Here is a 24,489-nt window from a genome sequence, read left to right on the forward strand (position 1 = left end):
GGGCCGGAATTCAGTCTGGTTTTCAGGATTCCCCAATGAAAATGCATGAGATCTATTTGCATACACTGCTTTCAATGCATATTCATTGGGGAAATCCTGAAAACCCGACTGGATTCCGGCCCTCAAGGACCAGAGTTGCCCACCCCTGCTCTACACTCTACATTGTTAATGATACTCATCATATCTTATTTCTCTCAGAAGAAAGAATGGTCAAGCTGATTTGAATACAAAACTTTTGTACCATAGGGTTTTATGCAAAGTGGCAAAGATATTCCTTAAGCATTCATGTAAGTTTATTTTTTCTGATTTTTTTTTTTTCCATTATAGGTCCAAGAAAGATAAGGCTAAAGCAGGCATGAAACAAGATGCATCTGATCCAGAACCAGAAGGGCTAACTTTGTTGGTTCCAGATATTCAAAGAACTGCAGAGATAGTTTATTTAGCCACTACTAGCTTGCGTCAAGCCAATCAAGGTAGCATGCCTTATGCTTATATGACAAACTAGTCTTTAAGCCCTTTACATTAACGGGTGCTAGAATAGATGTGTCTGTCTGTCTTTGTTTCTTTATCTCTCTCTCCTTGGCCGCTGTCTGTATCCTTCTGTCTCCCCCTCCTGCCCCCCGAGCAAAGCTGTCTGCCCCCAGCACCCACCTCCCCCCCAGATGTCTCTCCATGGCCCTCTTCTGTCTTCCCCCCCAGAGCAAAGCTGTCTGTCCCCTTTCCCTATCTCTCCATGGCCCCTTCTGTCTCCCCAGCACACCCCTCCCCCCAAAGCAGCCCCCTATCCCTCTCCCTGTCTCTCCATGGCCCCTTATGTCTTCCCCCCCAGAGCAAAGCTGTTTGCCCCAAGCACACCTCTCCCCCCAAAGCAGCCCCCTTTCCCTCTCCCGCTGACTCTCTCTCTGGCCCCCTTTCTCTGTCTGTCTTTCTGTCTCTCTCCCTGCCCCTGTGTCTTTCTTTCTTTCTGTCTCCCTCCCTCCCGCTGTCTGTCTGTCATTTTTCCCCATTTCCCTGTGCAGCAGCATTTCCATCCCACTTCCCTATGCAGCAGCAATAGCATTTCCCTCCTATCCCCCCTTTCCTGTGTAGAAGCAATAGCAGCATTTTCCCCCACTCCCCCTTTCCCTTTTCTTCCCTTATCTTCCCTTCTCCGTTTGGCCCCTCCCCCATCTTTTACTGCCGTTGTCGATCCGGCCTGCTCCTGACCCTCCCACCGCCGACAAACCTCGGGACTCCAGCCGCATAGGCAGCACTTTAAACACGCTGCTTTGCGGCCTTCTACTGGCTATTTCCTCTGCCGCGTCTGTCTCCGATGATGTCATCAGAGACGCGGCAGAGGAAATCGGCAGAGAAGGGCGCGAAGCAGCGCGTTTATAGTGCTGCCTACGCCGCTGGAGCCGGGAGGCGACGGAGAGGGCAGGGGGTGCTAGCGGCCGGCAGCGGTGGAGAGCAGGGAAGGGCGCTCTGTAAGCCGCGCCGCTCTTCCTATGTGTGCTACAGCTCACAGAAAACGGACGCACGCATAGGAAGTGCGCTTGTGCGGCTTACCGTTTTATTATATTAGATGGTAGTATGATGATGGGAATAGATATGTGTTTGTCTAAATTGCCTTTTATTTCTCTAGTTTCATACAGCAGCAAGAGGACAATATAACTAAAGCATCTAATCTAGGAAATTCAGACATATGCCAAAATTTATGCACAGTAAAGTAAATCCTAGTATTACAAAGCAGATCTCACAACAGGAATCCTTAAGCTACTAATTTCTCAGAATCTGACATTCCTGCAACCTGAGAATGGCCATTAGGTGCTGTTGCTGTGCAGTGGCTAAGCAATGGATTTTCCTGTCCATCTTATAAGCACTTCTGCTGAAGCATCCCTGGTTGGCCCATTAGAAAGAAGATAGGCTCAAAAATTGAAATTAACAAGTGAGGTTGTCAATGTGGGATACCATTATAATGTGTTATTTTGCCACTAACTTGTGCTATTTTAGCACAGAGTCCTCTATATGCAATGAGACCTAGCTAATAATTACTAGTGTTTAGCAGTAAAATAACTTTGCTGTGATGTAGTATATATAACATTGATCAGACCTTCAAGCTGAAAAAAGTACTTTAATGACAACCATATAGAGTGGAATCTAAAAAAACAGACACAAACACAGACCATGTTTCGGCTAACAAGCCTGTATCAAGAATCTTTAAAAAAAAAAACAACAACCAATAAATAGATGATAAACATTAAAATGTAAGACACTGGACCCTAAAATAACACATTAAAAAAACAAAGGGTGTATATAAATATGTATATATAATGAAAAGCTATATGAAAAAGAACTCAGTCTTTTTAAAAATAAACTAAAAATCTTTCTTTTTAACAATGCTTTTAGTCTTTAATATAAACATAATTCATGCAGAGTAGCCAAGTTATCCCTCCTTATGTTTTTCCCTGACTGATTCTCTCTTCTTTTTTCTAAACATTAACTATGTAACTTTTCCCTTTTATCCTCTCGTATTTCTGTTGTGTTTGTTTATGAGTCTGGTTTTATACCCTTATTTACTTAATTTTAATTGTATGTTTATTAATATGTTTATTATAACTCATAATTCACTTAGTAAATTATGGATAAGCGATTCATCAAATTTATAACTAAACTTGGAAACTTGGAAAACCAGAAATAGGTCATAGCACCATTAGAGACTGTTAATGTAAAAAGTTATGATGGAATTAGATTGTACATAAATGACCTACCATGAAAGAATCATAAGAATTGCCGTTGCTGGGTCAGACCAGTGGTCCATTGTGCCCAGCAGTCCGCTCACGCAGCGGTCCTCTGGTCAAATACCAGCGCCCTGAGACAAGCCCTACCTGCGTACATTCCGGTTCAGCAGGAACTTGTCGAGCTTGGTCTTGAATCCCTGGATGGTGTTTTCCCGTATGACAGATTCCGGAAGAGCGTTCCAGTTTTCTACCACTCTCTGAGTGAAGAAGAACTTCCTTATGTTCATACGGAATCTATCCCCTTTCAATTTTAGAGAGTGCTCTCTCGTTCTCCCTACCTTGGAGAGAGTGAACACCCTGTCCTTTTCCATCAAGTCTATTCCCTTCAGTACCTTGAATGTTTCAATCATGTCCCCTCTCAATCTTCTCTGTTTGAGGGAGAAAAAGCCAAGTTTCTCTAATCTTTCGCTGTACGGGCAACTCCTCCAGTTACATGGTTAGGTATAAAACAGAACCTGTATAAATGAACATTCAGAATAGAACACTTAAACTATCATTAAGTACCCTCCTTAAGCTACTAATTTCTCAGAATCTGACATTCCTGGTTAGTAGCTATCGGAGGGTAGGGTTCAGGTCCTCCACCCCCCTAGACCCCAAATCACTATTTTTTATTTTGGAGTTTTTGTTGTTTGTGCCATTTTTGGTGCGAATTCGCTGGTGGCGGCCATCTTGGATTTTTATCAATCTTTTTTTTTAAAGTTTTATTTCTGCCTCAAAACTCCTCAATTTGCCTAAAAGTCATTTGGGATGGACTCCCCAGCCTCTCTAATCTGCTGAATATGTGCAGTGATTGGGCCGGAGTGGTGCCAGATCAGCAACCATGTACAATATCACGCAGGGAAAGGGGGCAGGAACTTCAGGTTTGGCCTCATTTGATCTGGGTCCATGACTTCAGAAAACATAGAAACATAGAAGATGACGACAGAAAAGGGCTACAGCACATCAAGTCTGCCCACTCTGCTTACCTACCCCCTGTCTATGCCCTAATGACCCAATTTCCTTATCTTGACCCTCGTAGGGATCCCACATGGGTATCCCATTTATTCTTAAAGTCTGGCATGCTGTCTGCCTTGATCACCTGCACTGGAACCTTGTTCCAATGATCAACCACTCTCTCTGTGAAGAAATACTTTCTGGTGTCGCCATGAAATTTTCCGCCCCTGAGTTTGAGCGGGTGCCCTCTTGTGGCCGAGGGTCCCTTGAGAAAGAAAATATCATCTTCCACTTCGACACGTCCCGTGAGGTACTTAAATGTTTTGATCATTTCTCCCCTCTCCCTACGTTCCTCGAGAGTGTAGATCTGCAATTTGTTCAGTCTCTCTTCGTACGAGAGACCCTTGAGCCCCGAGATCATCCTGGTGGCCGTCCGCTGAACCGATTCAATTCTGCGCACATCTTTACTGTAATGTGGCCTCCAGAATTGCACACAGTACTCCAGATGAGGTCTCACCATGGCCCTGTACAACGGCATTATGACTTCAGGCTTTCGGCTGACGAAACTTCTATTGATACAACCCAATATCTGCCTTGCCTTAGATGAAGCCTTCTCCACTTGATTGGCAGTTTTCATGTCTGCACTGATGATTACTCCTAAATCTCGTTCTGCTGAAGTCCTAGTTAAAGTTTCTCCGTTCAAGAAGTACGTCATGCATGGATTTCTGCTTCCGAGGTGCATGACCTTACATTTCTTAGCATTGAAGCCTATCTGCCAGCTTGAGGACCAACTTTCCAATGTAAGAAGGTCCTGCAACATATAATTCTGTAAACTGCATTCACTTACTATATTACATAGTTTGGCGTCATCGGCGAATAGTGTTATTTTACCTTGAAGCCCTTGAGTCAGATCCCCTATGAATATGTTGAAAAGGAGTGGACCCAGGACCGAGCCCTGCGACACTCCACTGGTCACCTCCGATGTTTTAGAGAGGGTACCATTAATCACCACCCTCTGAAGTCTGCCACTCAGCCAATCATTGACCCATGCAGTGATTCTACTGGCTTCTGGCACAAAACACTGGCGTTCTGAGTCTGGGGACTCTTGTGGTGGAGCATATGTCTCAACAGTTCTCTGCCATGGATGCAGGGTGTGACTTTTCACCGGAATTTATTTGGCTTCTCTGGAAAGCTTTTTCTATGGACTCCCGCTCATTCATCGCGGTCTGCAGGCGCGTTGGAGCCATCTCAGCCTGTTAACACCAGTAGCGAAGCTTCCTCTTCGGGAACCCTCTGTGGCGGACCTCGTTTGCATCAGCTTCCATTCAGATGTCATGCCCTTGCTGTCTCCAGACACTGCTTCTATTTTGGATCTGGCTGATACCATTGCTGAGACTAGTCACCTCGGTTGTCCTGAGAATCCGGATTTGGGGAATGACCCTGCTGTACGCAGGCTTTTTCAGCATAGTTCTCTCTCTCTTCACATTGCTGATGTTCTAAAAGAGCTCAAGCTGGATCCTCTTTCCACTTCTCAGGCTTCAGTCATGGACTACTCTAAAGTGCTATCTTCCTTTTTTCCATTTCATCTGCAGGTTCTTGGGCTGATTCAAGCACAATGGAACTCTCCTGAAAGCTCTCTGCGGTCCTCTAAAGCTACGTTGAAGCTTTATCTGCTGGCGCCTGATTATCAGCAGGTTTTTGAACAACCTAAAGTTGATTCTGCTGTGGTGCAGGTTATCAGGTACACAGCCCTACCTACTGAGGATATCAGAATGGACATTATGTTGAAAAAGATCTTTGATGTGGCGTCTTTGGGTATCAAAGCAGCAGCGGCCGCTTCCTTTATAGCTCGAGCCTGTCATTCCAGATTGTGTGGTGCCTCCACTGCGGACATTACTCCCTGTCCTCCACTGATAATGGATGGTGTGGATTATGTAGTAGACGCCCTTTACGATATCATTTGCGTTCTTTGCAAGATTTCATCTTATGCAGTGTCTATGCGCCAGAATCTTTGGATCTGTCATTGGGTGGGGGACGCCTCCTCCAAAGCCAAGCTCAGCTGACTTCCTTTTAAGGGCCGGCTTCTCTTTGGTAAAGGCCTGTAGAAGAGATGTTGCAGCAAGATGTAGTGCATGTCCCACGATGATCCCCAAGAGAAGAGAGAGAGCATATGTGAATCTTGTTTTTATAGATGTTGGTGGATTAAATTTGGTCCAATGAGGCACCAGGAGCAATTGTCCAATCCCAAAGCAGGAACTCGGGGGCTATGTCTCCTCCCTGAGGCTGGCATTGCATCCAATCACAGAGCAGTATTTCAATTCCAGCGTTTAGGTGGATGATGTCATCTGATTAAATTTTGTCTGAGTGGCTTAAGTTCTGGCTGGGTAGGGCCAGATTAGATTCTCAATACCAAGTACAGTATTGTCCTTGCAGACTGGGGATATTTCACACTGTTGCTTTGTTGATTAGTCTGAGAAGATAGTGCGCTGCACCTGACCATTTCTTTGTCATCCCCTGACTAGGTGTATTTAATACCATCTGAAGGCAGATGCCATCAGTCTCTCAGAAGCCAAGTTAGAAATTCAAAATTCAATAATTTAACTCCAGCAAAATTAATCATATCATGCTACAATATACATTTCATCATTGTGCTTCCATTCTTCTCTTTTAAGCCTCATTCTCACCCTGGAGAAATGGCTCTTTATACCTTGGACTGCAAAAGAACCTTGGTTTTCTTTTACAAGGAACTATGCTCTACAGAACCTTTTTTCACCTGTTCATCCCTTCATTTCTCACGGGTTAGCTTTACCTATCCCTGGAGATCTATTTCTTCATATCTTAACATCTGTATCTCTTTTGCCATGTTTGGACTATACTGCAACTTGGGGCATCTCTGATAGCACATAAGATCTCATCCATTGTGGCTTCAGTTGCATTCTTACATTCCTCTCCTATAGGTACATTTTGCAGTGCAGCTACTTGGTCCTCAGTTTACTCATTCGTGCCCCTCTCCTGTCTGGAATCTTTTCCAGATGGGAGGGTTGCTTCAACCAAGTAGCTTTCTACAAAATTTCTTTCCTTCATTGGCCAACTCTCCCTCCATCCCATTCCAATAAGCTAGGGAGTCCCATATGTGAGAATATGCAGCCTGCTTGTCCTAGGATAAAACACAGTTACTTACCGTAACAGGTGTTATCTGGAGACAACAGACAGATATTCTCACAACCCACCCACCTCCCCTGGTTGCCTTTCTAGCTTGCTTATGGAACTGAGATACCACGAGCGGGAAAGCACTCGCACATGTGTGGTGTGGGCAGTCGTGAAGTTTCTTAAAACTTAGTGACAGTGCACTTTTCATACTGTGTGTACCAGGTTTTGTGGATGATGTCACCCATCAGATAACACCTGTTACAGTAAGTGCACTTTTCATACTGTCCGTACCAGGCTCTGTGGATGGCATCACCCATATGTGAGAATATCTGCCTGCTGTCTCTAGATAACACCTGTTATGGTAAGTAACTGTGCTTTACAGGTAGATCAGTACAGTTATTAATACAGTTAGGTTATAGATACAAATACATAGTTATAAGTTCAAGTAGGTCATCATTGGCTCATAATTCTGTCCCAGGAGTTGCTTTAGACAGTATAGAAAAGGGCTTTTACAATTACCATTTCAGTTACCGCAGGGTTGGCTCCCTGTCTTGGTATAGAAATGTTTTTAAAAGTTTTCTAAACCTGAGATAGTAGTCACAAGATTGTAGTGTAAGTGGTAGTTGGTTCTAGAATTTTGCTAATTGATATTGGATGGATAAGGTAGTTTGCCTGGTAGACTTTATATTGTTGAATGCTGGAAATTTTTAGTGGAAAATATTTTTGGCTCAATATCTGTTGGAGTCACCCGGGGTTAGGATGGCCAGCTCTATTAGGTAGTTGAGGGCGTTGCCTGTCAGGGTCTTAAAGTCTGTGATGCCTAATTTAAACTTCTTATACAATCCCACTTTATTCCAGGACCAGTGGGTTATTTCCGTCTAACCGCCAGGACTTTATAGGAAGCCTCAAATTTCAGAGGTTTAAACCCTTCCCCCTCTTACCTAATCATTGTCCCTGTGAACATTTGTCTTTCTTCCTACAAGCTGTAGGAGCTTGTCTTTCCTGCTCATGTTTTATTTTGCGTAATTTAAGTCTTTGCATTCATGGTTTTCGCCCTCATGCTGCAGAGGTTCCCTGTGGGGACAGCTCTGACTGTGGAAAAGTCTGCTTCTGGATATTTCCCTGCTTGTCAGTAAGCCCTCTAGACAGCCTGCATGTCAGATCAGGGCTCAGGGATCATTCCCTTGGGTGCTAACTCACCCCCGGGTCCGTCTGCTAGTGGGTCGAATGCAGGCTGTGTGGTTCCATGGAGGTGTGCCCAGGATCGGGGCCAGACTGTGTTCCTCCGCTAGGCATGCTGTGCAGCATGTCCGAGGGTGGCAGTCTTCCCTCCGTGGCCCATGATAGGGCATCTGTTGAGGTTCGGTGATCTTGGTCACACCCAATTGGCCGAGGCGGCTGTGGTATGCAGACTTAGTTCAGCTCCTGCAAGATCGGGAGCTCCAACTACTTTGTCATTCTTGCCTACTCACACAGGGTCTGATTATGATGCAGGATCCAGACTGCTTTGGTCTTACAACTTGGCTCCTGACTAGCTGGGGCTATTCTTCGGCTGTGATTGCCACGTTGTTAAACAGCAAAAGGAAATCCACAGTGGCTGCCTATGCAACAGTTTGGAGATGTTATCTGGCCTGGTGCAGCCTATGACAGATGGACCCATCTGTTCTGTCAGTCCCTCTGGTCCTGGAGTACCTGAAGAAGGGTCTAGCTGTAGCTTCTGTCCAGGTACTGATTGCTGGGCCCCCCTCCTCTGAGGGGCTTACTGACAGCTCATCCAGATGTGGCTTGTTTTCTGTATTGCGCTCTGCAGGTTTGGCCTCTGTTGCACCTTCCCTGTCCGACTTGGAATCTTAACCTGGTTCTCCATTCTCTGGCTCGTCTGCCGTATGAGCTATGGAGCAGGCATCCATTATGGATCTCGTGTTTAAGACAGTTTCCTGGTGGTTATTACCTCAGCCCGTAGGGTTTTGGAGCTTCAGGCTATTTCCTGCCGGGATCCTTTTCTGTGCACTGTTCCTTCCTTCCATTTTCCATGTGAATCAGGAAGTCTGACTTCCTGCTTTTGCTTCCTCTGGTTCGAGGGAACAGGACCAGATGTTGCAATCCTTGGACGTGCACAGGATCTTGTTGTGGTACCTGAAGGTCACTAATGGGTTTCGCCTCTCTGACCATCTGTTTGTTCTGATGGGTCCTGCTCACAAGGGTAGGCCAGCTTCTAAGGCCACCATTTCCAGGTGGATTCGTATGGCTATTTCCGCAGTTTATGTGGTGGCTGGAAAGAAGCCCCCCCTTGTGGTGTAAGTTCCTTGCATATGTTCACCAAGTTTTATAGGATCGATATGGCGGCCAAGCAAGATGCTGCTTTTTAGTGCCTCTGTTTTGGCAGCGGCCTCATCAGTCCCACCCTGAATTTTCGGGACTGCTTTGTTACGTCCCACTAGTCCAGGAATAAAGTTGGATTGTTTAAGAATGAAAGATTAGGTTCTTACCTTTCCTAATCTTCTTTCTTGTAAATGCACACTTGATTCCAGTAACCTGCCCTGTATCTTGTTGATTCACCAACTGTCTGCCTTTACATGTACTAATAAGTTGGATTTCTGTTTTCTGACCAACCTTTATAAGAGTGCCATCAGAATGGGTTTAGTACTTAGTTTTTGGGGGGTCCCTGGTTCAGGCGACCCCTTCTGACAGTGCAGGCTGTTGTCTCCTTATAGCACTGTTTTGTCGATCAGGTTTCTAAGGTTTTATGATATGTTATCTCACTTTTTCATTGTTGCATTTGTTGATATGAGCAGACTTGACTTATTTGTCAGGGCATGTCCTCGTTCCCCTTTCTCTATTGTTCTTACCCTCACAGATGTCCTTGGCTACTTTAAGATTAACTGATGACAGTGATGAGGTAAGAGGGGGGAGGGGTTTAAGCCTCTGAAGTTTGAGGCTTCATACAAAGTCCTGGCAGGTAGATAGAAATAACCCCTGGTCCCGGAATAAAGTGTGGATGTACAAGAAAGAATGGTCCCGGAATAAAGTGTGGATGTACAAGAAAGAAGATTAGCAAAGATAAGAACCTAATCTTTCATTGATCCTTGTGTAGTTTCATATAGCAGCGCTGTAGGTGTTCCAATTTTCATAGTCTGTATATGAGTCTTACTGATAAATTTTGAATTATTGTAGACACGATAGCAACATTTTAGAGCAAAAAAACTAGTGTTACATTACAGTAGTCTAGTCAAGATAGGATCAGGGATTGCACTAAGGTTGGAAAGCTTATTTCAAAGTATATTCTGATGGATCTTAGCTTTCTCATCTCAAGGAAAGATTGTTTTATTGAGAGCCAGAGCCAGGTCAGGTTTTCAGGATATCCACAATAAATATGCATTAGATAGATTTGCATCTCAAGGAGGCAGTACATGCAAATCCATTTCATACATATTCATGGTGGAGATCCTGAAAACCTAATCTGGCTCCGGCTCTCGTGGACCGGAATTGCCTACCCCTGGTCTAGGAGGCTTGATCAAGGATGAAGAAAGATAGTAATGAGTTATCTATTTCATTCCAGTATGATTCAGGGGTTACTTTGTTTCTATAATAAGAGGCTACTCAGAAGGTCGGTTTGGTTATTAATATCTCTTTCCAAAATATGGTAAATTCTAGGAGTAGGTGGTCTGACCAAGGTATTTTGGATAGGGAATTAGATTCTAGGTAGCTTGTGCTTTTTGTTGAAATGGAAGAGGCAAGTAGATCTAATGGCCCTATTTGTGTATGGGTTGTTGAAGGGTTTGAGGTCTAGATCATTTAAGAGATCAAGGAATTTCAGGGTTTGAGGTTGAGTCTAGGTGAAGGTTGAAGTCTCCTATGCTGAAAGTGGAGTCATATTGTACTATGGTTCTTGAGATGATGTCTGAGAACTGTGGTTCAACATCTAGCTACTTTCCAGGAGGGACATAGAATAGTATGCAGCAGATGGGGTGTTGGGAAGAGTTGCTGTTTATTTCTACCATTAGTAGTACTAGTGAGGTAAGAGTTATAGATTCCATGATTTTGATATAAAAAGATGATTTGTACAATATCGCCAGACCACCTCCCCTGCAATCAGTTCTCGATAGGTGGGTCATTTTGTAATCGACTGGGCAGAGTAGTTGTAATCTGGGGATGCGGGGGAAAGCCGACAGTCACCCAGGAGCGGTTGGTTCAGTGTGAGATATCCTTGAAGAATACTATTGAAACAGGATATTTAAGGAGTCTCAGTAGAGAGGTTTCAGTAAAGGTAAAAGAAAGCCAGGAGGGTTTAAGAGGAAGGCAGAGTAAAAGAATTAAATTTTTCCTGTCTTCTCAGCAGCCTGTAGTTACAAGAAAAAACACAATTTGAAGTGTCTGTCTACAAATGGTAGAAGTCTAAAATGTAAAATAGGAGAGTTAGAATGTATAGCAAATGATGAGATAGCTATAATAGGCATCTCAGAGACCTGGTGGAAGGAGGACAATCAATGGGACACTGTTATTACCTGGGTACAAATTATATCACAAGGATAGAGTAGATGAAATTGGAGGGGGGATGCGCTATATGTTAAAGAGGGAATTGAATCAAATAAACATTCTACATGACGTAGATAGCAGTGTGGAATCAATATGGATAGAAATCCCATGTGTGAAGGAAAGGAATATAAAGGTAGGCTTATACTACAGTCTCCTGGGATAAAATGAGCAGACAGGTGAAGAAATGTTCTCAGAGATTAGGAAAGCTGGAGAATTGGGCAGCAGTATAATAATGGGTGATTTCAATTACATATATCCAAAGTCATATGCTAGACACATATCACGGTCTAACTGTTAAGTATAACCCCCAGGGGGACAAGAAAATTATTTCAACACTGTTGTCCACCTCCGAAGAGCATCCAAAAAAAAGATTTTTGGAGTAAAAAAGACCTTAGTTGAAAAGCTTCATGGGTCTAAAAAAACTCCAAAGTGGGTGCTATTTCTTAGTTCAATAAATAATAGTCTGAAAATCTTCTATTCACACCCTCGAAGAACAGTCCCAAAAGACCAGTAATCATCAAAAATGTGCTGCAAATCACATACAACACAGCACTGCCATTTATAGCCAAAACGGAAAGGGGCACTTAGCTTCAGCTATGGGTTCAGCGATACTGTGCTCTCTGCCGGTCCACTTCAAATGCAGGCTCAAATGTCCCTTTCCATATCACCCAACAGGGAATCTCTGTTTCGCTTGTCAAAGCTGCATCAGGGGTTTACCAACAAGACAGTGCTACTGCAAAAATGCCTTCGCACAGAGACAATCCAAGTGTCAAGAAATGGCTAAGCCTGCAGTTGAAGTGGACTGGCAGAAAGCACAGTATCATGGGCCCGAAGCTGAAATAAGTGCCCCTTTCTGTTTTGGTTATAATGGCAGTGCTGTGGATTTTATTTAAAAACTAGTTTTATAGCCCGTTACATTAACGGGTGCTAGAATATATATGTGTGTGTGTGGTTTTATTTCTTTTTCTCTCTTTAGCCAGGTGCTAGAATAGATGTGTGTGTCTTTCTTTCTTTCTCTCTCTCCTTGGCCGCTTTCTGTCTCTCTCTATACTCGGCTGTCCACCATCACCCCTTGCCTGTTCCACCTGTCCAGCAGTAGGCCTTCTCCCTTCCTTTTACCTCTCCCTGTCCAGCAGCACTTCTTCCCTGCTCCCCAGTCCCTTTTCCCTGCTCCCCCTGTCCAGCAGCACTTCTTACCTGCTCCTCTGTTCCTCTTGTTCGACGCTGGTGCGGCTCGTGAGAGGAGCCGACAGGAGAGCAGGATGTCCAGCGCTGGGGTCCAATCCTTCCGCTGTGGAGGCGATCATTGGCTGGCTGAGGTCCCGCACTTGCGACGCGTGTCTGGTGACCTAGTAAGCGCGCATGTGCACTCGTGCAGCCACATCCCGACAGAAAAGGGATCAGGGAACACGCGTCGCGAGTGCGCATGCACGGGCTAGCATTTTATTATTTAAGAAGATGACTCGCTGATCCTTATGTGGAATTCTTAAATTAATCTTTGTTTCAAAATAATTATACATAACAGAAAAGAAGATGGCTGAATATTCCAAGAAAGCTGCTGTAAAGCCTAAGCCATTGTCTGTCTTGAGATCCCTTGAAGAGAGATATGTAGCCATTATGAAGAAACTCCAATTTGGTAAGTTTAATTGGTGCAAATTGATTAGTGCTACACAGTTACCAGCACATCATAAATGAACAATCGACAGTCTAAAATTTGTTTGTGAGTGCTTCTTTATTTTTATTTCAAATTCTTCAGGAAATTATATAACTGGTAATTAATTTACATGTGTTAACCAAATCATTGTGATAGGTTGATTGCAGTGATAGAGAGCCAGATGACTAGGTAACAGCCATGCTGGTGTTGCTGATTGTAGGAATTATTATAGGATGTTATGGTTGGAAGTGAGCATAAGAACATGAGAATAGTCATACTGGGTCAGACCAATGATCCATCTAGCCCAGTATCCTGTTTCCCATGGTGACCAATCCAGGCAGAAACCCAAATAGTAGCAACATTGCATACTACCAATCCCAGGGTAAGCAGAGGCTTCCCTCATATCTGTCTCAATAGTAGACTATGGACTTTTTCTCCAGGAAGTTGACCAAACCTTTTTTTAAACCCAGCTACGCTAACCATTGTTAGTGGAAAAAATATTTCCTCCTATTTATTTTAGAGGTATTTCCATGTAACTTCTTTGAGTGTCACCTAGTCGTTGTAATTTTTGAAAGATAAGATATTATTGACATCTTTTTTAGGATGGGACTACCTTTCTGTGGTTATGATCAATGGTATATAATGTGTGGTTTACATATTATGTACAGGTGCCTAAGACAGTGGAGGGTTAGGTGACTTGCCCAGGGTCACAAGAAGCTGTACTGGGAGTTGAATCCAGATTCCCCAGTTATCACACCACTGCACTAACCACTAGGCAGCCACACACTCTGGTGGACAGCTGAAATATATGCGTGGCACTATGGACAAGAACATAAGAACTGCAATCTCCGGATCAGACCCTTCGGTCCATCAAGTCCGGCGATCCGGGTAAACTTGATTAACGAATTGGTCTTTTTCTGCAGTCATCTACTGTGTTAGTTTCATATCGTTGTATTGTGGCTTTGCTGTGAGATTAAAAACTAATTTACAGTGATTATATAGTTATCTGGAATCAAAGAACTATATTTTATAGTATTGCTTTTTTATGTAAAGAGCAGCTGCTTTTACTTGTTTAGATGGGAAAACCTGTTTCCATATTATATACCATTCTGTTACATCCTCTCTGGAGTCAGTACAAAAAGTGTTCTTATCTCAAGCCGCAAACTGGGTTTTGCAGAAATCCACACAGTTTTTCCCTCTGCTTTAGCTGAGAGAAACAGAGCCCCTATAGCTTTTTATTACTGCAAACAAACCATGCAGAAGTCTTTATCTGCTCTGCTTCTTTTTCTTATTTTTTCATCTGAAGTTCATTTTACTTGGTGGCTTTGGTGCCTTGAGACCCCTTTTGGAGGGGTTCTCTGCCTGGGAAAGGAAGCAATTTCCGCGGAGCCAGATTTCAACTTCATAGGGCAAGCTTTCAGTGGGCCTGTGGAACCAGCCTGCTGTGTGCCGGCTCAGGGTCTGTTCCCCTGACAGTTAACTTACTTCCTGACCTTGTCAGAGGCTTAAGTGCAGGCTGTTTGTGCCCTAAGTAAGAGCCCTCAGGGTATCAGGGCGCAGGCTACATTTTCTCACCCTTGGTCAAATGGCGAAGTTCCAAGGGAGTAGAGGTTTCAGTCAGGGTTCATCCAACTGGCAGCCTGAAGATCCTGAAAATTGGATCATTTGGAGAAAATCTGAGGCAGAAATTAGGGAACATAATAAGAATTGCCATACTGTGACAGGTCCATCAAGCTCAGCATCCTGCCTCCAACAGTGGCCAACCCAGGTCCAAAGTACTTAGCTAGATCCCAAGTAGTAAACAGATTTTATGCTGCTTATCCTAGGAATAAGCAGTGGATTTCCCCAAGCCATTTCAATAATGGCCTATGAACTTCTCTTATAGGAAATTATCCAAACCTTTTAAAATTCCCGCTAAGCTAACTGTACATTTTCTAATTCCTTTCCCTTCACTTCAGCTGCAGTGAAAAAAGCTGACAAGCATGGCACTTCAGAGACTGTGAGTACAGCTCCATTATATCCTATGGGAAAATCAGGGATGTCTAAAAACAGCTTTTTTAGCAGAGTCTGGGGATATGTTTCAGGTCTCCCACCTCCCAAAACCCCTATTTCAGCATCTTTTATTTTTTCAAATTGTTTCCACAGGCCGTTTTTGGCATAATTTTTCTAGCGGTGGCCATTTTTATCGATCTTTTTTTCAGTCTTTTTTTCTGCCTCAGAAATCAATAGGGAATGACTCCTCGGCCCCTAATCTATTGAATTCATGTGTGAATTGTGCCGATCTGCCAGCAGGGTTGGAAGCTTAGGGCCTTGCCTCCTCCAAGTCCCTAGGGCTGAGGATCTGAAATGGGTCTGAGAAAGGGGAATAAAATCCTGCCCAGTGTCCATTTTTAGAAACGGCACAAAATGCAAGTGCACCAAATCCAGGGACTCTCTACGATGCTTCTCAGGGGTCCATTGGGATACTGCCTCTGCCCAGCTGTGTGACTTTTCCCCAGAATTTATGCAGCTCATGTGAAGAGCTTATGTTACATACTCAGCTACACATGGTGCAGTTGGTGGGCGATTCACACACTTTGAAGCCGGTGCCGCTTTTGGCAGAGGTCCCTGCCCAGGTCCTCTCTGTCCAGGCTCATTGAACCTCCCAGGGATAGGAAACAATCTCCTCGAAATTCACCAGAATAAGTATTAACTCTGTCTTTGTTCAGCGATGGCATCTTTTTCACATGAAAAGGAAGGACCCCAGTGGCATCATCCAGTCATCTCTGTGAGTGCCTGATAAAAATTGGCACCTCCAACTGCCGCGTTCCCAAATAGAAAAAAGGGCTCTCTGAACCTCCCAGGGACAGGAAACAATCCTGTTGAAATTCACCAGAATAAGTAACTCTCAGGGTACTTGAATATTAAACACACACACCCCCCGGTTTATATTTGAGTCAACCTTTTTTCCTCTTTTTGGGGGGGAAAGGTTACCTCGGTTTATATTCAAATATATTCTTTATATGTTAGGTTATGGTAATTAACTTTTTTTATTATTTTGTAATGTTATAATTAGTAGGTTACCCTCCATGGATTTCGTAGACTGTTTCTTAAGAGCTAATTACTAGCTAATTACTTTTTTAGCCTTCTAATTTGTTCAAGGAACTATAAATCAGAGATCAGACCAGGGATGGGTAGAAGCCAGGAAGGGTGGACAGGAGTTAAACACTAAACAAGACTTTCCTCAACTGCTATCTGTGCCCTAATCTCATCTTATTTTATGCTCTGAAATGCAATCTAAAATACTAATCTAGACTTAAAACACTTCTTTATATAAAAACCCTAACAGAGACTTTAAAGCAGGGGGTGGGCAATGAGGGCCACAATCCAGTCGGGTTTTCAGGATTTCTCCAATGAATATGCTTAAGATCTATTTGCATACAATGGAGGCAATGCATGCAAATAGATCTAAGGCATATTCATTGGGGAAATCCTGAAAACCCGACTGGATTGTGGGCCTCGTTGCCCACCTCTGCTCTAAAGGCTACACTATTGCCTAAACTGACTTAGCTGTAAAAGCAAAGTACTAAACGAAAAAAGTAAAAGAGATAGAAACATAGAAAATGACAGCAGAAAAGAGCCACCGCCCATCCAGTCTGCTCACACCAAAGACCCACCCCCTATCTACCTCCATGAAGAGATCCGACATGCCAATCCCATCTTTTCTTAAAATCTGGCACGCTGCTGGCCTCAATTACCTGTTGTGTAAGATTATTCCAGCGATCAACCACCCTTTCAGTGAAGAAATATTTTCTGGTATCGGCATGAAATTTCCCATCCCTGATTTTCCACGGATGCCCTCTTGTCGCCGTGGGTCCTTTAAGATAAAAGAGATCTTCTTCCACCTCGATACGGCCCATGACATATTTGAACGTCTCGATCATGTCTCCCCTCTCTCTGCGTTCTTCGAGTGAGTATAGCTGCAACTTACCCAGTCGTTCCTCATACGGGAGATCCTTGAGTCCTGAAACCATTTTGGTGGCCATTCGCTGAACCGACTCAACTCTCCGCACATCTTTTTGATAATGTGGTCTCCAGAATTGCACACAGTATTCCAGATGGGGTCTCACCATGGATCTGTACAATGGCATAATAACCTTGGGCTTACGGCTGACGAAACTTCTATGGATACAACCCATGATTTGCTTAGCCCTGGAGGAAGCTTTCTCCACTTGATTGGCAGTCTTCATGTCTTCGCTAATGATCACGCCCAAGTCGCGTTCTGCTACAGTCCTTGCTAGGATCTCGCCATTCAGGGTGTAAGTCTTGCATGGATTTTTGCCACCGAGGTGCATGACCTTGCATTTTTTGGCATTGAAACTTAGTTGCCAAGTCCTTGACCAATGCTCCAGCAGGAGTAGGTCCTGCGTCATACTGTCAGGCATTGAGTTTTTGTCTGGCACTGTGCTTTCGTCTGATGAGCTTTTGCCTACTATGTTACATAGTTTGGCGTCATTGGCGAATAATGTAATTTTACCTCGAAGCCCTCAGTCAAGTCTCTTACGATGATGTTAAATAGGATCGGGCCCAAGACTGAGCCCTGCGGCACTCCGCTGATCACCTCCGTCTTATCGGAGAGGGTACTGTTAACCACTACCCTCTGACGTCTACCTCTAAGCCAGTCCCTAACCCATGCAGTTAATGTTACACCTAGTCCCATCGAACCCGTCTTGCTCAATAACCTGTGGTGTGGGACGCTATCAGACGCTTTGCTGAAGTCCAAGTACACGACGTCCAGGGATTCCCCTGTATCCAGCTTCCTTGTTACCCAGTCAAAGAAGCTGATCAGATTTGATTGGCAGGACCTTCCTTTCGTAAAACCATGTTGATGGGGATCCCGTAGTTTCTCCTCGTTCAGGATTGTATCCAATTGGCATTTGATTAGCGTTTCCATAAGTTTACTTACTATCGATGTGAGACTCACCGGTCTGTAATTCTCAGCCTCTGTCCTGCTTCCCTTTTTGTGGAGTGGAATGATGTTAACCGTCTTCCAATCCAACTGAACTCTTCCTGTACTTAGGGAAAGATTGATGAGTGCGGATAACGGTTCCGCCAGGACGTCACTCAGTTCCCTGATCACCCTGGGATGTAGTTTGTCCGGTCCCATGGCTTTGTTCACCTTGAGTCTAGATAGCTCATCATAGACACTACTGGGCGTAAACTCAAAATTTCGAAATGGGTCTTCCGAGCTTTCCCTTGTCGGCAGCTGAGGGCCGGATCCCGGCGCCTCGCAAGTGAAGACCGAGCAGAAGTATTCTTTTAAAAGTTTGGCTTTTTCGGAGTCCGATTCTACAAAGTTCCCATCGGGTTTCCTAAGGCGTACTATCCCATCTGTGTTTCTTTTTCTGTCACTAATGTACCTGAAGAAGGATTTATCGCCCTTCTTGATGTTCTAAGCAAGGTCTTCCTCCATTCAGAATTTGGCCTCCCTGACTGCCGTTTTGATCGCTTTTGACTTGGCCAGATAGTCTTCCTTGGATTCTTGCTTCCCTGATTGTGGAAGATGAAAACCCTTTTCTTCTTTTTTATGAGGTCTGAGATCTCCGTAGAAAACCACTGTGGTCTATTGTTTCTTCGCCGTTTACTTACTGATTTGACGTAGCGGTTGGTTGCTTCTTGTATGGTTGATTTGAGAGTTGACCACAACACCTCTACATTATCTGTTTCAGCTTGGTTTTGCAGCGCCCTCTGGACGAAATCTCCCATGCTTTTGAAGTTTGTGCCCTTAAAGTTGAGGACCTTGGTTGATGTGCTTGACTTTGTGAAACCTTTCCTGAGGTTGAACCGTATCATGTTGTGGTCACTGGAGGCCAGCGTATCGCCTACCGAGACCTCGGTGACACTTTCTCCATTGGTGAGTATTAGGTCTAGTATTGCCTGATCCCTAGTGGGCTCCAATACCATTTGTCTGAGTCTAGCTCCCTTTATAGAGGTTAATAACTTCCTGCATGCTGCGGAAAGTTTGTTCCAATCCACATCAGGCATATTGAAGTCTCCTAACAATACTGTGTTTCCACGCAAAGTGATGTTTATTTTCTTATTTTTTCCTCTATCTCTATTTTTCACTTCTATATTACTCTCCAGGTACTTTAGTTAGATTGTGAGCCTTCGGGACAGTAAGGGAATTTCTAAGTACCTATCTTACTTTTAATTTTAATGCACCCTAATGTATATTTTCTGTAAACCGCTTAGAACCTAACGGATTAGCGGTATATAAGAAATAAATTATATTGGGGGGGGGCGCTGCTGAGCCCGTGAAGAATGGCAGCATAACATCCGAGCTCCTGCACCTCGTTTATATAACCCTGAAATTGCTCGAAGTCTGAGCTGGCTGAACTTCATCAGATACAATCAGACTCTGTAAGGTACTAACCTGCTAATAATTTGTTCTGAATCGGGGCATAATGGCGGACAAAAAGGTGAATAAACGCCATAAACCTGACCCAGTCTCGCCGTCAAAGGCCCCGCTGCCTTCCCCTGAAGCTGACACTTCTAAGGAGGTTCTGGCTGAGCTTAGAGCAGTTAAAGAGCTGGTCTCTGACACAAAAATGACAACGGACAAAATTAATGAAAAATTATCGAACATGTCGGCCGAATTTACTCAACTCCAAACGCGTGTGTCTGTGCTAGAAGGGAAGTCGGAGGCTAGTGTGCACCACGTGGCTGACCTGCGGAAACAAGTCGCCTGCATTCCCATGCTGGAGAGAGAGATTGAGGAGAATAACGATCGTTCTCGCCGATCTAACATAAGGCTTTTGGGTATCCCTGAAGGGGCTCCTGACCGCGAGTTGATTAAATACCTGGAATCCTGGATACCTAAAATGCTCGACCTTACCTTCGACAGAAAATTTGAAATTGAACGTGCCCATCGGGTCCCGGCACAGCGGAACATCAACAACAAATTTCCGAGGCCAATTGTACTTAAAGTTCTGAGATACCAACATGTAATTGATATTATGCAGCGTGCCAAACTCAGAGCGCCGGTGAAACACGAGGGCGCCACCATTTTGTTCCTTCCAGATCTTAGCAAATCTACTGCGACCCGACGCAAGCAATTGCTCTCCTACAGACCTCAGTTAAAGAATCTTAATGCTAAGTTCGGCATGCTCTACCCAGCTCGCATGCGGGTTACATTCAACAACTGTACCAAGGATTTCCTCAAACCTGAGGATCTTGCTGCATTCATTGAGCAACAGGCACCCACTCCGATTCACCAGGTCTGACTTGCTGGACTCTAATTTGTCCATGTTGTCTTGATGAAATTCTATTATAGTATTCTCTACTGTTATAACTGTAGATTTACCTATGTATGCTGTTGTACTAGACTGATTTCATTATGATTATAGTACATATACCCTCGAGGTGTAGTTCATTTGTATGTTTGACTGTTGTTTTTTGCTCTCTTGCTGCACTCGTACTGCTTGTTATGTTGTGTGATCTCAGATCACTTCGATATACACATGGGGTACATTTTGTTCTGTCATTATCAAGTGTGCATTTTCAGGGTATTCATACCTTCAATAACCCATTAACTCTATCCCTGTCTCTTGTATCTTTTACCCATATGCTTTTACACTTCCTCTTGTTCATCTTCCATGTCTATTAAAATCATATCTTTAAATACTAAAGGGCTCAATAACAAAGTGAAACAGCAAAAAACATTGGACTACCTAGAGCAGGGGTGCCCACACTTTTTGGGCTTGCGAGCTACTTTTAAAATGACCAAGTCAAAATGATCTACCAACAATAAAATTTAAAAAAAAAACACAACGCACACTGTACGCATACAATTGTTAATTATCATTCCTATTCTGGGGTTTTTTCAAAGAGGTCAAAGGAGATGACTCTATGCACTGTCACCTCAGTAACAACCATACAAAAATAGACAAATACCCACCCCCTCCCTTTTTACTAAACCACGATAGCAGTTTTTAGTGCAGGGAGCTGCGCTGAATGCCCAGCGCTGCTCTCGACGCTCATAGGCTCCCTGCGCTAAAAACCTCTATTGCGGTTTAGTAAAAGGGGACCATATTGTAAAATATAGAGAGCAGATATAAATTCAGACACATTTTGATCACTAAATTTAAAATAAAATCATTTTTTCTACCTTGTCTGGTGATTTCATGAGTCTCTGGTTGCACTTTCTTCTTCTGACTGTGCATCCAATCTTTCTTCCCTTCTTTTAGCCTGTATGCTTCCTCTCTTCCTGACCTCATTCCCCCCCCCCCAATGTTTTCTTCTTCTCTCCTTGCCCTCTCTTTCTTTCTCTCTTCATGCCCCCATTCTTTTTTTCTGTTTCTCTTCTTTCCTTCTGTCTCCCTGCTTGCCCTCTTTCTTTCTCCCTCCCTGCCCACCCACAAGCCACTGCTTCTGCCGCTGCCATCGGATAACAGGCCCCCAAAGCCGCCCGCCGCCGGCCAAGCTCTCCTTGCTTCGGGCCCACCAGCATTCCTCTCCCCGACGTCAATTTTGCCGTCGGAGAGGAAGTTCCGCTGGCCAGAACTTCCTCTCCGATGGCACAATTGAGGTCGGGAAGAGGAAGGCTGATCGGCCCAAGATCGACATTTTGGGAAAAATGCTGCCGGGTCCTGCCTTTGAGGAAACAGAAAGTAGGCAGGACCTGGCAGCAAGAAGAGCAAATCGCAAGCTTCACTGACCTGTCTCCCGCTTTAGCCCGCGAACAGGGCTCTAACATGTGCGTGCCGGCTTCACTTCTTACCCCCTCCCCCTCCCCGGACATAACTTCCGGTTTCAGAGGGAAGCCGGTACAAGCACATGTTAGCCCCCGGAGCATAAGTTCTCCAAGCCTTTTTTTGTTTTTTTTTTTTTAATGTTGAGCAGCGGAGGCAGCAGCAGAATTCAGGAGCGGGGCCAGTCAGAAGGGGAAAAAAGAGAAGGGAAGAAGGGAACCCGTTCTGCGATCGACTGGGGTCGCCTGAGCGAGCGACCTGTCGATCGCGATCGACGCGTTGGGCACCCCTGACCTAGAGCATTACCATCCTGATGTTATAATGCTCCAGGAATCGCACTTAGACAAACAGGCATCTGAAAAACTTCACCCTACCTGGGCCTTGAAACCATATTATTCACCTGCAATTGATAAGAAAGCAGGAGTGATAACTATAATAAGAAAGAAAAGTGAATTCTCTGTTATTTCATCATCGGCTGATCTGAATGGTAGATGGGTCAAAGTAACTTTTTGCTGCTCTAATCAACGTTACACCTTACTCAATATTTATGGCCCAAACTTAGACAGTCCTGACTTTTTTCATGCACTCGCTTCTTCGGTCCTAGAAGAAGCGGACTCTCACCTAATCATAGGTGGGGACTTTAACCTTGTACTGGATGGTTTAAAGGACAGAAAATCAAGATTTGCATATAATAAAAACTAAATCATGATTTGCCTTGCAGACTCTCATCAAATCCCTACACCTGCAGGATATATGGAGAACCGATCACCCTAAAGATGAAGCTTTCACTTTCTTTTCATATCCACATTTATCCTACTCCCGTATTAATTTTTTTCTTGTGAGAAACACTTTGCATCCCTCCATAATGAATACAGATATTTTACCGATTACAATTTCAGATCATGCTGCCATCACTCTGTAAATCACCACCAACTCTTCACTACCACCTCGGAAGCAATGGAGATTCAACACTGCGCTACTTCAGGATACCTCTTTCAAGGACCATATTAGACTCGCGATTCGTGAATATTTCCTCAATAATGCGCCTGAACACACCTCCTGGTGCTGCTGGTGGGACGTCTTTAAGGCCACCATAAGAGGCTCCATTATAACATATACTGCTAACAAGCTTAAAACTCAGAAACAAGAGGCTATTAGGATAGCGGAGGAAATTAAAAGATTGGAACATCTACATCAATCAACACCCCTGGATGTTAATATTCTACTCCAACTTACCAAATGTCGTTTTCAATATAACGCTACTCTCAGCAATCAAGCCTCGAGTTCTATACTCCAACGCTCAGCTTCTTATTTTTCCGACAACAACAAAGCTGGTAGACTGTTGGCTACATATTTGAAGAAGAAATCGAACAAAACTACCATCTCCAATATTCAACTGGACAACGGTTCCTCCATAACCGACCCTGCTGATATCTCCCATGCTTTCATGCAATACTACCGAATGTTGTATACTACAGAATACTCATCTGGGAACTTGGACATGTCCTTTCTGGATAATCTTCCACATCCGCAACTAACAGATGAGGATAATGATAGTCTCTCTCGACCTTTCACCTTGGAGGAATTGTCTCTTGCGATTAAATCTATGGCGGGTAATAAAGTCCCAGGGCCAGATGGATTACCTGTAGAGTTTTATAAAGAATTCCAGGATGAACTGCTCCCACATTTTCTAGCTTTCATGGAACAAATGGTTGCTTCCGGAGAAGTGGCGGGCTCTATCACTGAGGCCATCATTATTGTGATACCGAAACCCGGTAAGGATCCCAGCTTCATATCTAATTACAGGCCTCTATCGCTCATAAACGCAAACGCGAAGATAATTGCAAAGCTTATTTCTACCAGATTACAAACAGTGATATCTAAGCTTATCCATACTGATCAATGTGGGTTCATTACTGGTAGATACTCTGTAGACAATACCCGCACCTTTGCCCACATCATTGCCCATGCGCATGACCAACCTCAAGATCTGTTAGCTGTTGGGATTGATGCAGAAAAGGCATTCAATAGAGTTGAATGGCCTTTTATGTTTCGAATACTGTCATGGTATGGGTTCTCTGATGAGTTCATTCGCATAGTGAAGATCTTGTATTCCTCACCATCGACTAGAATATTAATTAATGGCTCCCTTTCTCAGCCTTTTTACCCCTCTAGGGGAACCAGACAGGGTTGTCCCTTATCCCCTTTATTATTTGATCTTGCCCTGGAACCTCTTATTACTGCCCTTAGAAATAATCCTAAGCATCCACACGATTTCGGGACTCTAACCCATCTTAGGGCTATGAGAGTAGAGTATAATATTCTTATAAGCAAAACAGCCTCTCATACACTATTACTTAAAAATGCTTCTTATTATGCTGAAAACAACCGTAGTGGTCACCAATTGGCTTTATATCTCAAGGGCAGAAGTTCCAAAACTTACGTTGCTGCCATTACTGATGATAATAACTGCACTTTAACTAAGTCTGAAGATATCCTCTCACACTTTCACGATTTCTACTCTTCCCTCTATACCTCGGAAGCATGCGAATTGAACAATATATCTGCATTCTTAGACACTATTCCTCATACACAAATTCCAGACTTATATCAGAAGGACCTCATCTCTCCCGTATCCAAAGCTGACATAGAACTGGCTATATCTCAATTGGCTAAAAGCAAGGCACCTGGTCCCGATGGACTTACA

General features: G+C 43.9%; 1 protein-coding gene across 4 annotated transcripts in view; it reads left to right on the forward strand.

Moving 5' to 3' along the window:
* The window catches only part of BIRC6 (baculoviral IAP repeat containing 6), a 1,530,571-nt gene that overhangs the window by 1,415,662 nt on the left and 90,420 nt on the right, over positions 1 to 24,489 (forward strand). For all 4 annotated transcript variants that reach the window (XM_033935681.1, XM_033935678.1, XM_033935679.1 and 1 more), the window contains 2 exons: positions 328 to 473; positions 12,925 to 13,035. In XM_033935681.1, coding sequence (XP_033791572.1) covers positions 328 to 473; positions 12,925 to 13,035 — 257 coding nt within the window. The remainder of the gene's footprint in view (positions 1 to 327; positions 474 to 12,924; positions 13,036 to 24,489) is intronic.

This window comes from Geotrypetes seraphini, chromosome 3 (assembly GCF_902459505.1).
Source record: "Geotrypetes seraphini chromosome 3, aGeoSer1.1, whole genome shotgun sequence".
Lineage (NCBI taxonomy): Eukaryota > Metazoa > Chordata > Amphibia > Gymnophiona > Dermophiidae > Geotrypetes > Geotrypetes seraphini.